General features: G+C 49.7%; 1 protein-coding gene across 1 annotated transcript in view; it reads right to left on the bottom strand.

Moving 5' to 3' along the window:
• Window positions 1-15,105, bottom strand: part of ARRDC1 (arrestin domain containing 1) — a 38,132-nt gene that overhangs the window by 6,955 nt on the left and 16,072 nt on the right. The window contains exon 3 of the mRNA XM_019541099.1: window positions 1,425-1,439. Within this exon, the coding sequence (XP_019396644.1) occupies window positions 1,425-1,439 (15 nt within the window). The remainder of the gene's footprint in view (window positions 1-1,424; window positions 1,440-15,105) is intronic.

Here is a 15,105-nt window from a genome sequence, read left to right as displayed (position 1 = left end):
TCACCTGTGCCTCCATGCTTCCTCCCCCCTTACCTTTGCTCTGAGCAGGCAGGCTCCATCCTGGCTGCAGCCCAGGGCACAAAGCATATGCTCTAGACCATAAGAGCAGTGCACAGCCAGCACATGCTGTGCCCCAAGCTGCAGCCTGCCAGCAAGGAGCAAAAAGAGGCAAGGAGAAGTATGGCAGAGGGGAAAAAGCAGTATGGGAGTGAGATTAGGAGTTGTGGAGGAGCAGCTGGGTATACAGGGGGCAGCTGCAGCTCCAGCCCTATCCCATGCTCTCCACTGCCTTGTGCTCAGTTGAAAGACATGGAGATTCCCCTCCCCCTGTCCATTTTAAAATGGGGATGGGACCTCATCTTTAAAATTGAGTGAATATGGCATTTGCATTGAAGCCTTGCAATTATGGAAGGCATCACCTTTGCTAAACTCCATGGCTACTTAAAAAGGTGTTATTGCTGCTCCATATATTAATGAGTATTCTGGGAACACCTAGGACCAGTCACAGATCAGGATTTCCTTGTTGCCCCAGTCATCTCAGGGCTTCTTTGCTGCACCATCCCTCGCCTACCCCTGAGTTTTTCAAGCCAAAGGGGTCAGAGGTGGCACCAGTGCACTCTGAGGAGGCGGCAGTGAGATTCCAGCCCAGACCAATTCAGTTCTAGAGTAACTAAATTGTATTGTGGTTGTAAATAATGTGGCAGCAGATTTGCCAGAGGTCTCCAGAGCTTGCTCTGTGCAGGGGAAAACAAATTGCTCAGCTATAGGGTTAGTTAAAAAGATGCACTTATCCAGACTGCACTTCCACCTTTTGTCATAGATAGATCCCATGAACCTTAAGTTGCATCTCCATGGAGACACATTTTTGGCTTCCATCGGCATAGAGCTTTTCTGCTAAAAATTTCTCAGCATAGGCACACCCTCCACTACAATGCCTTAAAAGGCCAGCATTGTTCTTTCAGAAGAACAATTCCAGCTATTCTTTGAGAGCCTGCCCAAAGGACTTGCGTTTAAAGAGCAGGTTTCTCGCTTATGAAGCAAACTGCAACTTGATCTGGTCTTGACCAAGAAGAAGTATCCAACTCAAAAACAGTGTTAAACAGAGAGGTAACATGTCAATTTTACTAGGTGCAAAACCACAATGATGCAGAGAAAGTTTGTTAGGTTTGATACACTCCCCCCCCACCATTACCTGCTATTGCTAGAAGAATCACATCTGAAGACATCTCAGCCAACCAGCTTCGAAACATAATAAAGAGTTTCCTTTTCTCTTTGTATGGTAAATCCCATTCTAGCCAAGTTGGGGGGGGGGGGGAGAAGAAGAGGGAGAGAAAGAGTCGCTGTACTAGCCACTAGTCCAAATCCCAGGGAACATTTCTGTGCCATACCTGGTAGCAAGAACTGGAAGGGAAAGGAGTGCTCACCAGCTGTCAGGACCCCTGCAAGAGACAGAGAAAAAAAAAGGCAAGTGAGACTGTCTGCAGCACCCTGGAACCAAAGCCTGGGAATCAAGATACTGCATGAATAGCAGCTCCCTCCAGACAGCCACATATACAACTGCTCTGCGGTCTTGGCCGATTAATACCACATTCATTGTTCATAGGTCAGTAAGCCCAATGCTACCCACTGTTAGTTTGCAGCAAGGCCTACTGCATTTCGCCCCTCCCTGGGGGGTAGAAGAGTTACTGGCTTGCGTCCCACCACTGTTGGGTGCTGCTGTTTGAATAGTGGTGATGGCATTTGAGTGACACAGACCATCTGCAGCAACAAGTTGGTGACAGGTTATTAGGGAAGAATACAGACAGAAGCAGGATGCACGGGAATTCATTTCTGCTGCATTAACAGCAGATCTTGCTAAAGCCAGGACAGATCCTACCTTACCCATCCAGGATGGCTGACATGCTCCAAAGCCAGATGCTCATCCAAGAGCTGCAGATCCCCAGCAGCTGCACTGGAATGCAAGTCTGGAGCAGCTTCACATGCAAACTTTTGGCTCTTGGAGCACAGCAACATGCTCAGCCCTATTCCCCCCTGCCGAGGTGACCTAGACAAGGCCGTATTCCTCTCAACCAGAATGAAGTCTAAAGAGAAGATGAGAGATTCCAAGCAAGCCCACCACACCCTAGTGGCTTTCCCAAGGCTGGGAGTACGTTTGGAGGGGTCAGCACACTACAAATCTCAAACCTCCCCACTTGCTACTCACCAAGAAAGAGGCAGTTTGCCCAAAGGAGACCAGGCTTATTTGGCTTTTAGTCCTGGACCAAACTGAGAATTGACTGCAGTTTGGGACTATTGGGTCAGGGTCAACAATCCTTGACTTGAAGGCTTTGCAGTGGGGTTGGAAGGGAACCATTTTGTTAGTAATATGGGAAAAAAGAAGAAGAAGATCTCAAATACATTTCAGTGCAGTTGATGGAATTTCTTTCAGTTGATGGAACCCATTTCCATTTTCTGTGATGGTCGCAGAACAGCGTGAAAGCTCACCACCCTGCCAGCAGTTCCACCTTAAGATAAAACATTTGGATTCCACCAGGTGCTGGGAGACTAGTACAACAGCTAAATCCGAGGCCTTAACACCGGTTTAGTTCCAGTCCGTGTCACTTTTCCCAACCTGATATTACCTTAAAAAGGCACAAGGCAACTGGCATATTAGTCTGTTGACCGCATTAACTGCAGGATAGCTCTCTGCAAGAGTACTACCTTGCATTAGGAAAACACAAAAACAAAAACAGCACAGAGCCCAGACTGGCTCAGAGCTGAAGCAACAGGCAAATCTAATCTCCTTTAGAGAGCCAGCTGCAAGTCCTCCCCCACCCCATTTTTCACTTTCAGACTGCCACCTAACTACAACTAAGCAGCTGCTTGTGTGCTACTAGCAGAGGAGTGACCCTATGGCATCAGAAACTATTTAAATCTCAAAATCAAAAAGAAACAGTGGAATTGAAGAGGACATTAGAGCTACTTACATATAAAAAATGTGAGGTTCACACCTGACACCACTGCAAGACAAAAAAAACCCCCTCACAGTGTTCCCAGTGCTTTCCAGGATGCCTCTAACAGAAAGCCAAAACCCAAGGCTCAGAACTCAGCTAGCCATTTAGCTGATACAATTAGAAAAGACATTCACTCCATCTCTGCAGTGCTGACCATAGTATAACCTCTCAGCAGATTAATCAAATTACTGGTACTTAAAAAAGGGAAGGGGGGGGGGGGAAGATGAACAGTATCCCTTCTTCACTTGCAGCAGAACAATTGAAAATGGACTCCAAGCAGAGATTTCACAGGCCTAGGATGAATCAAGGTCTGGCCCTTCGTTGCTAACAAAGGCTGCAGTACCACAGTGCTTTACATTCGTATTTGTGCAGTTCCCCAAAGCGCAAGAAAAAAAAACCTAACTCAATACAGCCCAGCAGATACTGAAGTTCAGAAGCCCCTGACCTTCAACAAGAGGCACAGAACAAGCAAACCATGAGAAGTGTTTGATCTTATTATTTCCTCCTAAACTACACAGGACTGTGTACGGGATCTGTCTGCTGAGCCACCTTGTCCTTATGAGCAGAGAGCAACGCGTCTCTCAGGGGCACAGCTGCAATGCTTTTTTGATCCTAAATGATCCCGAGATCCATGCTGAAAGTGCAATACCCAGTTTAGACACATAGTGGCATTATGTAGCAACTCTTGTAAAACCAGGACTCAAACCTCAACTCAAAGTGGCCCAGCCTTCAGATTTCCATGAAGGTGGAAGCCCTTGGGCTGCCCTCACATCCCCCAGATACAAGGGCATGTCAGCTGTGTCAGGGTCACAGTAGGTCCAGACTGGACGCTGAACTAGAAGATAAGAGGATGCAGTCAGGGGTCACTAGGTTACAATATCCAAGCTAGTGCAGCTCTGTAAATAGAATAATCCAGTAGCTTAAGCAAAGGCTAAATTGTTAAAAAGACCTGGTTTCCAGCCCCAGCTGTATTAACACAGGGAGACTTCAGATTCATTTTTCTGCCTGTGGCCTCTTCCCACTTGAAAGACTTCACTGCAGAGGGGGAGTGGCTGCAAAGATTAGCCAAGTATCTGCAAAGCTCTGTGTTAAATGCCACTGCTACAGTTCGGCTCCAGTCACATAGTTGGGGAAGAGATGTGCAGACTGTAGCTGTAGCAGCAGTAAACAGCTTTGTTGCAGTCTCTTAAGACCGTGTCCAAGCAATAGTCAGAACAAAGGGAATACAGTCCTGCTGGTCTGTGCTCTACTTTTGAAGGGTTTCTGATGGTTCCAGGAAGCCCAAGAAGAATAAGTGGAAGTAGTCTAGCAATCTGTGCCCCCCCCCCCTTTGGCAATCAGCCAGCTAGGCTTTGCCTCAGCTGCATGTGCACCCAGTGCCACTGCTGCTGTTCCCAAGGGCTGTGCTCAGGGGCAACTCCAGGTCTCGTGCCAGTAGCTGCCACTGCCCGATAGAGTCAGGCCTCATTTTATGGTTTCATCACTGGAATCGAGCACTGCAGAGAGGGAGAGAGCATGGCTCAGTGTCATGCTGAGGGGATCCCACTCAGGACATGCATTGGCACATCAGGGCCCCCAAAGCCTTTCTACAGCCTTTGCGATGCTAGCCAAGAAACTAGATACACTGCCAAGCACTTGTCTGGCTTTGTACTCCATCCTCCACCTCCCTATTTGGGTGATGTAGAAGAGGCCATATCTACACAGCAGCACCTGCCAGACTCCCTGATGCTGGCACAGCTCTACTGGCAGGAGCATTTCTGCTCCCAGAGCTACTTCAGCTCCCTGGCAAGACAGAACCCCTGCTGGCAGAGCTGCCTTCTTGCTGGGAGTTTGCCATCAGAGCTACACATTGGGGTGACCTCCTCACAGCCCTAAAAACTCACATAGCACAGCTGACTGGTCAGGGCTTAGTCCCCAGCCCACAAGGGCCAGCAAAAAGGTTCTTGTTTAGTCTGTTCAATGGCATGAGTTTTGCAATACACTCCATCTAGGTCGGCAGATGGCATGGTAGGTCAGTGGCACAGTCCTGGCTGCTCTCCCAGCAATCCAAACTATGTTCTTGGTGAGGGACTAGAGGCCATGGAAAAAAAAAAAAAGTAACACTTGGATTTTGCCACTGCCTCAAGAAGTGAGACAGGGAGCCCATAAAATGCATTTCTTTATCCTCTCTGCTCCATCAGCCAGGGAGAAGGCAGGCAATTAGGAGCAGCTCCTCAGTTCAGACCAGCTCCCCTTTCCCTCCTGCAAACCAAAGGTGGGACAACTTAGCGTCAGCCAGGCGGGTAGTAAGCCACTGGAACAGGTTGCCCAGAGGGCTTGTGGCATCTACATCCCTGAAGGTTTTTAGGACATGGCTAGACAAAGCCTGGGCTGGGACGACCTAGCCGAGGATCATCCTGCTTTGAGCAGGGGGTTGGACTACATGACCTACTGAGGTCCCCTCCAACCCAAAATTTTCTATACTTTTATTTCCTGCATTTGGGAATTCTCCAGCTACTTGAACAGACCAGGAACTCCGACCTCTGTCTAATGGGCCAGCTGCTAAGGGAGGCGGAGGGTATGCAAGGCAAGCAGATGAAGAACTTCCACTTACATGTTCAGGCAAGGCGCTACACTGCACGGCCTTAAAAAAGGAGAGATAACAATACATCTGGCTCACTGTCTAGATGGAGGAGACAGGATATCTTGCTGCTGTCGCAGGAATTTATCGCTTTGATGCACCCTCAATGGAGTAACAGTTCCTCTGAATGGTTACAGACCTGTAGCAACAAGTGCCATGCTGGGTGGGTGCTCAAGCAACATTTCCATCATCCCAAGCTTTGTCCTGGCACCAAGAGCAGGACGTACCATAAACCAGAGCTACAGATGCATTCACCAGGCTCAGAAGTATTAGTCTCAGCTACATGTGGCTCCACTGCAATGCTGCTCTCAGGGGCAGGCAAGCAGAGCACCCATCTACTGAGCAAGAATGGAGGTTGAGAGCAAAGCTCGTTCAGAGGCAGGAGCAAAAGGCACAAGCTGGGCAGAAAGCTCTGGTCCCCAGGTTGTGAATGCTCCAAAGGACTCCTGCCTGGCAGGGCATCACATAGCCCTCACAAAAGCAAGGATATCCAGGTTACCGGCTGCCAGCCTCCTGTGCCAGGGAGACAGAGGAGGGCAGGACTGGCTAGTGTCATCCTGCCCAGCCTCCCACAAAGAGACTCTTTGCAATAATGTTGTCTCCCTGCTGCCAGGGGGTGGACACTTGGGACTTTGAGCGTGCAGTAGTACAAGGCTGGAGCTGGTGTCCCAGGTGGATCAAACAGTGGCAGAGACTTCAACAGGGAAGGGGAGGGGAGAGTGCAGGGGGCTGGAGGCTGTTGCAGAGAAATGGTTTAAAAGGGAGCCTTCACTGGCATCATAAAAAGGTGGAAGAGCCGAATTCCCATAACTGATAGATCATGTGGTCATCTGCACTTTAGCTGCTATTCTTCTTTCACTTAAAATTAGAGAGGTGGTGATAAGGATTATAATAAAAGTTACCTTCATGCCTTTGGAGGCGGCGTATTCACACAGCCCAAAAGGTGAAAGCTTTGCCAAAAAGAGCCAGTGGGGAGTGCTCATGCACACCATGGGCTACTCTCCCCTTTTGATGGAAGGCCAGTAGGCATGAAAATTCATGCCCTTGGTAGGGTTTTGTGGAGAACAAGTCCATGCCCCGGCCCCCCCCTTGCATTAGGTAGACTAATAAGAGGAGTTAGGCACAGGCCAACAGCAGACTTCAGTAGCCAGAGGATTCCCAAGCCAGAGCAGAGCGAACATCAGCTCAGACAAGAGAAAGGATGGGGAGAGAAGCAGCATGCTGGAGCATGGACCAGGCAGGCTCCTTCTAAGCCAATCCCAACTGGCACCTCTGGTTACAGTGGCATAAAACATCCAGAATAGCTGTGCTCCTTTAAGAGCTGCTCCAAGAGCCAGTTGCAATGAACACAAGATAGGTTTTCCTTGGAAACAGAAAGAAAAGAAAGGCTTCTTCTGATCTCCAGCCTGATGCGCAATCCTCTTATGCTAGTCCTGCTGGTTCTGTGTTTGTTTCTAAAGCAACAGGAGATGCTTTTGTGCCTGCATGATACTGCCTGGTACATTAAGAGACCTGTTGATGGCCCTGAACTTCATAGTCCAGTCCCATTAACACCCCCCACACACCCACCTCTTGCAAGAGGTCTCTGGCAACACTACCTGGGCAGGGCTCCGTGTTTGCTGCTTTAAAAATAAGGCTCATGGAAGGGAAGGGCTGATAAAAATTTTCCAGCCTTAGCAAGGATTACCTCACGATCCCAGCAGCCTGAACAAAGGGTGTACTGTGTACAGAAACAAGAGGCTTTTCCTGAAGTTTACATGAAACTAAAAATACCTTGGAGAAAGTCATGAGGCAGTTGGATTCACAGGGCTGCAGTGGGACTTCACCCAGAACAGATTCTCCTTCAGGTAGAAATAGAGGGGAAAAAAGGCTGAATCCAGCAGAGAAAAAATGTGTCACAGCCTTTTGAGGCCTTCTCCTAAGCAGAAGCAGCAGCCACAGGCCATTTCCAGCTGACGTTGCGGGGACCACACTCAAGCCGAGTTGCAATTTTACAGCACAGGAAGACTTGGGAGCATCTCTCAAGCATCTCCTCTACGTTCACTGTCAACCAGGGATTTCTATGGGAACAAAAGAGTCCCCCTTAAAAGGCCCAGCTCTTTTAGTTGATCCCACAGAGAGGAGGGCCACTATGACACGTGGCAGCACCATTATAATAAAAAGAGGGACTGGGACTTGGCTACTTTTCTAGCCGGCTCTTGTTTGGCATCCCATTGGCAACCTGAGAAGATTACTGGGAGATGAGGGAAAAAAAACCTCAACCCCCAGCCCTGTCAGCTAGGCTCTGGCTGCTCAAAGTCCAGGTTCCCATATAATCAAGATGCCCCTTATTTTGTGCATCAGGAACCAAGACACAATGGAGACTAGAGGACTTGCCCAAGGCCACATGGGGGGGTGCACTGGCAGAGCTAGGAATGAACCTGTCCTAGCTAGCAGGCTGCATTAAGAGCCACAGGTACTCCGCACTCACCCCACACACAAGATCTGAGAAGAGTGAAGGACTGAGCACTGTGCTGCAAGTTTAAACCACAAGGTTTGAGCAGCCTGCTCAGCAAAGAAGGCTGCTCTGCCTCCAGGCTTCTCAGTTCAGAAGGCAGCAGGCAGCTCCTCTTTCTTACAAAGACACTTCCCCCAGCTGTACCAGAGACTCCCCTGGGTCCTAGCTTCCTGCAGAGCATGCCTGCCTTGGCATCTACACGGTTTACCTTACCTCTTACATTAAAAAGACATCAAAACCCCTCTGGGGCTGCAGTGGGTCCGACCACTGCTCCTTTGACAGAAAGGAGACTGTACATACATGAGTCACAAGGCTGCAACACCACAACGAACCCTTCTCCCCCCACTGCCCTGCACCTTGAATGGTGGGAGTGAAGGGCTGCTGGCACTGCAATTTGGGAGCACTGCATGCATCTACTCTGCAACTGTGTCAACAGTGATAAGAGACAAGGCAGCTGCCCTAGGGAAGTCTCCTTCACTGCTCCCCCCAAAAAGCCAAAAGCTCTCCCCTAGCAGTAGCACAATGCACAGTTAGGACACCTACAGTCCCCTGGCATTTTTACTGCCATTGTCCTGCTCTGCTTTGAGCAGTTCTAGATGCCTACATCTGCTACAGCCTGAATTTCATGCCTAATGGGCAGGGAAGGTCTATTGTACAAGAAAGCCAGCAGCTGTGCTTATACCACACTCGTGCTCAAGTCCTTCACAGAGCTGGATGCCTTGGTGGCCTGGCAAGTCTTGCTCTAACAGACAAAGCCCCAGACCTCACGACCCTGGCCTCTCCAGGCAACCACTAGGCACACAGCCCTTTTGCTGCTGCCCTACCATGTGGATGCCAAGCAGGTCTGATGCTGCTGGGATGTTGCCAAGTCCAAGGACTGAAAAACACAAAAAAAACCACCCCCCCAAAAAACAAACTAACTAACCAAACAAACCATACCACTCACCAAGACAAAACCAGAAATCCTTCCTCAAACTCCCAGAAAGTATTCAGGAGACTTGACTGAACTGAATGCACAGGCAACTTACCCACTTCATGGGTTTTCTGCCCCTTTACAGCTTACCTGGGCCATGTCAGGCTTCTTTAGGAACTCCAGGAGCTACTGACCATTTGAAGGAAGAATCACACCCCTCCAGAGCCTGGGATAAGAAGGTTAAGTTTGAAGCCTGGGGTTTCCTCCCAGGCTTCAAAATCTTGACCAACCACCTCTGTAAGACTATAAAAATGGCCTCATCTTAACTCAAGGGAATTTCCTCTAAGTGGAGCACATGCACATCTAGGTTTGGAAGTGGCAGTCTTCACCCCAGCTTTACTCCAGTGATACCTTAATGTGCTGGCTAACTGTCCAGCTAAAGACAGCAGTGCTGACCCTACCTTTTGGCACCGCTGTGCTCATGTGGTTTGTCCTTTTCACTGCCCTTTGCCTAGTGCATAGGAGTGCTCCCCTGTACTCAAAGCTTTTCACACTCCTGTAACTCCACCTTCATTGCTGGGAACTCCCCAGATGGACATTTGTTCTGGAGCAGCTGGGGCTAAGCACCTTCTCAGGTGACAGACTGGAACAGGATCAGTCTCTCCTACCAATATGAACTGGGGGCAGGGCTGGCTACACTGCTCAGCTTGATCTCAGTTTCATCCCATCTCCCTCCTGCTGAAGGTGAGGAGGCCACATGCCAGGTGTTTATTTGAGCAAATTGCTGTGGAGCATGCAGACCCCAGAGCTAGTCTCGTTGGCTGACAAGGCAATTAAACCCCGATGGCCTTTCTGTACCACTGTTTCCAACAAAACAAAGGCCTCCATTGAGACCTCTAGAGAGACCAGGGCACCAGAGGGAGGGAACTATTGAGTCATCCCTTAAGAGCAGGTACAACCAGTCTGGGCTGTCCTGCCCCCCTAAAACTCAATAAAAATCTCATGAGATTACCAGCAAGCAGTTTACCCCTACTTGGCTCTTCCCTGCAAGGCAGGCACACTGTATTTGGGGGCTTCCAGTAAAGAGACCTGGGAGGGGACAGGGAGAGTGCCCATCTCAACAGAAAAATCAGTCCCATTTATGCTCTTACAGAATAACTTTAGGCATAGTTTCCTAGTGATCAAGTACTCCTGACAGTTTAGCCTGGCTGTGCAGCACAGGTGGAACCAGTCAGGGCAGATGGTCATCTCTAGGAGTGGTCTTCTGCAGAGCTTTTGAAACAAAACTTGGGGGAGGGAGAATGGAGAGCTGGGCCAGCCAAGCTGAACTTGAGACTCACTATTACTTAATGAGGCTCAGGAAGGTCCCCACCCTCCACCCAAGTCTGCAGCCCTGCTTCCTCCCACCCCTTCTCCTGCAGCCCCACTAATGGGGAAGTGCAGTCAACTGTAAGGGAGCAGTGGGGTGCATGGCCAGCCAGCTCAGACGCCCCCTGCCTCCAATGCCACGAGGGCACCCACAGGCCTCTTGGGCGGCTTTTCCATGGGAGATGAAGCATCTCCAGGAACAGCTTCCACCCTGGCTGTTACTCTGAGACAAACTAAGATGTGCCCCCCCCCAACATACACAAAGTGGGGGAATTCCAGGGCTTTGGATCTCATCTCTCAAACTCTTGACCTCCCAGAAAGCATCAAAAAAAAATTCACACAGCAGTAGCTTGTGCAAGGCAAGCCAGAGAGGACAAGCACGGGCAGCAACAGAGCACAGCACCAGCATGCGTACAGAGATAGACCATCACAGACACCACACTGATGGTACTTCCAGGCACCAGCCCAACGGATCATTTACCAAGGCCCCAAACAACTAGATGTTCTCATGTAACATGCATCATGCCCTCTCCCAATAAAGTCCAAAATAAACCCAGCCCAAGTGTCTCATTTTATTATGCATATACAGCCAACCCATAACCTATGCTGCATTCAGGCTGCTGTATCATGCCTAAACGAGACAGGGCTAGAGCAGTGGGGGCCACCCCTCTGGGTTTTTTTGCTCCAGCAGCAGATCTCTGGTTCCCTCTTGCTGTAATCCATTGCACAAAAGTGCTGCTGCTGTTCTGAAGCCAAGCCTTTCATTTGATGAACAGCTATCCTGGCCATCAGTTATCTATAGTACTCAGAACAATGCATTAATATTAGTCACTACATTTTGTTGGTGCCACCCAGAGCAATACAATCCTCCTATACTCAGCAATCAAGTCTCCCAGTCTCCAAATATACTCCTCAGAGGTGGCAGGCTCTGGCAGGTGCTGCTGAACAAGGGTATTTGTCACCAGCCTTTCCCTCCAGACCAGGAGAATTACACTTCTGTAAAATAAAACTATTTCCTACTTTTATTGGCAAGAAATGTAGCCAATGTATGCCTCTTCCCGCTACATTATGTTGAAAGATACTCATGCATCCCAGCAGCATAGAGGAAAATTGCTCCCTTGCTATAATCCTAGTTGAGAGCTAGGAGGAGTCTCATTCCCCCCTACCTTACATTTTGAATATTTGGGGGGGGAGGGGGGAGGCACACAAAACAAAAGTCTTCCCTTGACCTATACCCAAACAGCAGGAACAACCTGAAAATTGCTCGTTAGGAATGAACAGAAGCACAGGGCTCAGAACTAGATTCTCTCCAAAACAGCTACAGCACAGGAGCATCCTATGGGATGCACCGAAAAGCTGTCTGTACTACAGCATCTTGGAGGATATTGACACTGCAGAAAAGAAACCAGCCTTAAGACAGAAACTTTGGTTGGAGTGAAGCAAACTCCAAAAAGGAGACTGCACGCAGCAGAACTAGCACTCAAGCTGTGCATCAGAAGCATGAGGAGACCCCCAGCGCGCTGCTAGCTAGGTCTCAGCCTCACAGAGCTTCAAGCCCCAGTACTGCATAAGTCAGAGCAGGCATTTATTTGTGCAGAAGAACAAAGATAGGGACAAACCCCATGAGTTATGCCTCAAAGCTAATACAGAAGTGAAAACAAGGGCTTAATACAAAAGAAAATACATGCCAGGCAGCTTTCCAGAGCCACCAAATAAGCCTGGCTCCCTCCATCTTTCTTGGGGGCCTGACCTGGAAGGAGGTTTCCATCTGGTGCTGAGAACAGTGAAGTTCAGGTACCACTAGGTTCCTGGGAGCTACCAAGGCTGCTCATGCAGTCAGTAGCTGCTTTAGGGACTCAACTAAAAACTGCAAGACACACACATAAGCAGCTGCTCTTTTGTGGCCTTGTGCACGGGAAGTGGAAGTTGTTCCATGCTCAGAACAGAACACCAGAGGCCCCTTAGTTTTAGTGGTTCTTCAGGGAGCTCTTCAAGCTCATTTTCATTATGCCAAGTGCTGGCTCCCATGCATTTTGGAGAAGCCTCTAAAGGTCAAGAGAGTGCTCCAGAATAAAGTACAGGACATGGGTAGCGAGCTCTGCGCCTCTTCCCTGGCAAGTGCCTGGGCCAGGAGGATGATGTGTAGCACTGCAGAGTAGCTTATGGCTCCCTTAAGCTATGGAAGCCACCACACTGCCTCCCTGCATAAGCAAACTCTGGCACCAAAAGACTTAAACCCCCTCTGCATATACAGGTTTCCCTTGATTTATGCAGTACATGCAATCCTGGAGAATGCCACAAATCTAATTCGCATAAAGCAAACCTACTTTATAACAGAAGAAATAGGGATAGGTTCCCATGTCTGCTGCTCCCAGGGCCGCTCCAACATGGGTTGGGATGAGTGCAGACAAGTGGAGCTCTGGGCAGCATGAGCACGGCCCTCACTTCAGCCCTGGCTGCAGCAGCCCTGGGAGCTGCCAGCACCAGCTGCCTGCAGCCACTGGGCTGCACCATGCCTCAAACCTCCTGAGGAGCTGCTTGTCCCCACTCACCCCAGCTCCTGCTGCAACTGTCCCAGGAGTGGCCGATGCCAGTTCCCTGCAGCTGCTGGGCTGCACCGTGCCCTGGTGCATTCAGCTGGCGCCAGCTGCTCCCAGGGTCAGGGTGGAGACAGGCAGAGCACCAAGAAGAGCCTGGAGGTGCCACAAGCCCCAGCCCCAGCCTGCTCTCGTCTAGCTGCAGGCAGCTGCCCACCCCTACTGCAGCCCTGGGAGTACTGGATGCTGCCAGCTTGTAGCCGCTAGGCTGCACCATGCCCCAAACCCCCTGGGGCTCCGCTTCCCCCAGGGCACCATGCCCTGAACCCCCTGGTGGAGCCCAGCAGCTGCAAGCATGCAGCGTCTGCTGTTCCCAGGGCCGCAGCAGGGGTGGACGGCCACCTGGCCACCAGACAAGAGCAGGCTGGGGCCAACAGCCGCTGCAGGCTCAGGCAGGTGGTGGCTCTAGGGCCCGTCTCCACCCCAGCCGTGGCTGCAGTGGCCCTGGGAGCTGCTGGTGTCAGCTGCCTGCCCAGCAGCTATAGGGAGCTGGGGTGAGCAGGGACAGGCAGAGCCCAGGGGAGCTTGGGGCATGGTGCAGCCCAGTGGCTGCAGGCAGTTGGTGCCAGCAGCTCCCAGGGCCACTGCAGCTAGGGCTGGGGTGAGTGCCATGCCCTGCACCACACCACCTGGGGCTCCACTTGTCTGCATTCACCCCAGCCCATGGTGGAGAGGCCCCAGGAGCACCCAACACAGGAACCTATCCCTACTTCTTACATTAAAAAGTAGGTTCGCTTTATGCAAATTTGATTTATGCAGTGTTCTCCAGCCTATGCCAATCACATATTTTATTTATTTATACAAAAAAATATTATATATGAACTTACCTTGCATATAACAAATTTCAGGTACAAAAAGAGCAAGTTTACATAAAATTGAACCCACTTAGAGGGAATCTGTCTGGGTCCAGCCTCCTGTGCAGCTTGGAGTTGGAAAGCACAAATCTGTGCCACAGCAGAGGAGTCAGGACTCCAGCTCGTACTGCTGCGAAATGCCTTACCTCAGGCCTATACAAAAACAAGGAGACCAGGGCTGAACCACCTAGGAAGGTGGGACTGAAGGGCAGACTGACTCATGCCATTATCACTTCTGCACAGGAATGGGATGTTTTAACACCTGCCTGCTAAAATGCAGACATGTGTGGGTGCAGAGACACCACACATCTGCTTCTCACCATCAAGAATGAGTCCAGAAAATGTAGGTGGAGAGCTGCAATCTTCTGAATAATTAAATTGGTGGTCTGCAGTTAGAAGCTCTACCAGGAAAGTGGCTGTGTTGGTGCCATGTCAGGTGCTAGGTAGAAGTCAGGGCCCTGGCTTGAAGGAACACAGCTGTTGTACTTTCCTAGTCCTTCTAGTGCAGGGCAAGAGAAATGCCAGCCAATTAGTGCAAGACAGGAGGTAGAGAAGAACCCTCAAAAAGATGCAACTAAGAAAGAACTCCCTTCTCCCCCAAAAAGGCCAAGCCGAGCAGGTGGGAAAAATCCCCTCAAAATTAATACTAAAAGGAGACATTTTCCACTAGAGGGCAACTTTATCCAGAGGGAGATGACCTTATCTAGTATAAGACACTATACTGGAACAAGTGAAACAGCTGAAGCCAGAGCCACCTTCAAAAAGACACCTGACCAATTCCACTTCAAACTAGCTGGCACACTCAGCAGATTCTAGCAGCTTTTTTCTCTCCCCCCCCCCATAAAAGCACATTTAGCTGCATTATTGCAACCAGGCCACAGCTATTGAGCATATCACACAACAGTACCCTGGGCACATGAAGTCACGGCACAGCAGGCCACCCACACCCTTGTATCCTTTTATATAGGCAGAAGAAGCTGTCTTAAAAGCAGGGGGTTTCAACTCCCATTCATTCCCAAGAGTTAGGATTTAAAGAGGAAGAAGTAGTCCAGCGCTCCAATGTGACATCTTTGCATGGAAGATGCAGGGAAATTGGTTTTAAAAACCATAGCACACATTTGACAGGGTCACCTACCCCAACACGGATCATAAGCTTGTCCATGCCCAAATGTGTACCCTGCTCTACCTACTATAAAAAAAAAAAAAGCATCATGGACATAAATATATACATTTACAAGGAGCCTTATAACCACAGCAGATTCA

This window comes from Crocodylus porosus, unplaced genomic scaffold, assembly GCF_001723895.1.
Source record: "Crocodylus porosus isolate Cpor-Errol unplaced genomic scaffold, CroPor_comp1, whole genome shotgun sequence".
In the NCBI taxonomy this organism is placed as follows: Eukaryota; Metazoa; Chordata; order Crocodylia; family Crocodylidae; genus Crocodylus; species Crocodylus porosus.
The sequence above is the reverse complement of the archived record's forward strand: the minus strand, read 5'-3'. Positions and strand labels throughout refer to the sequence as shown.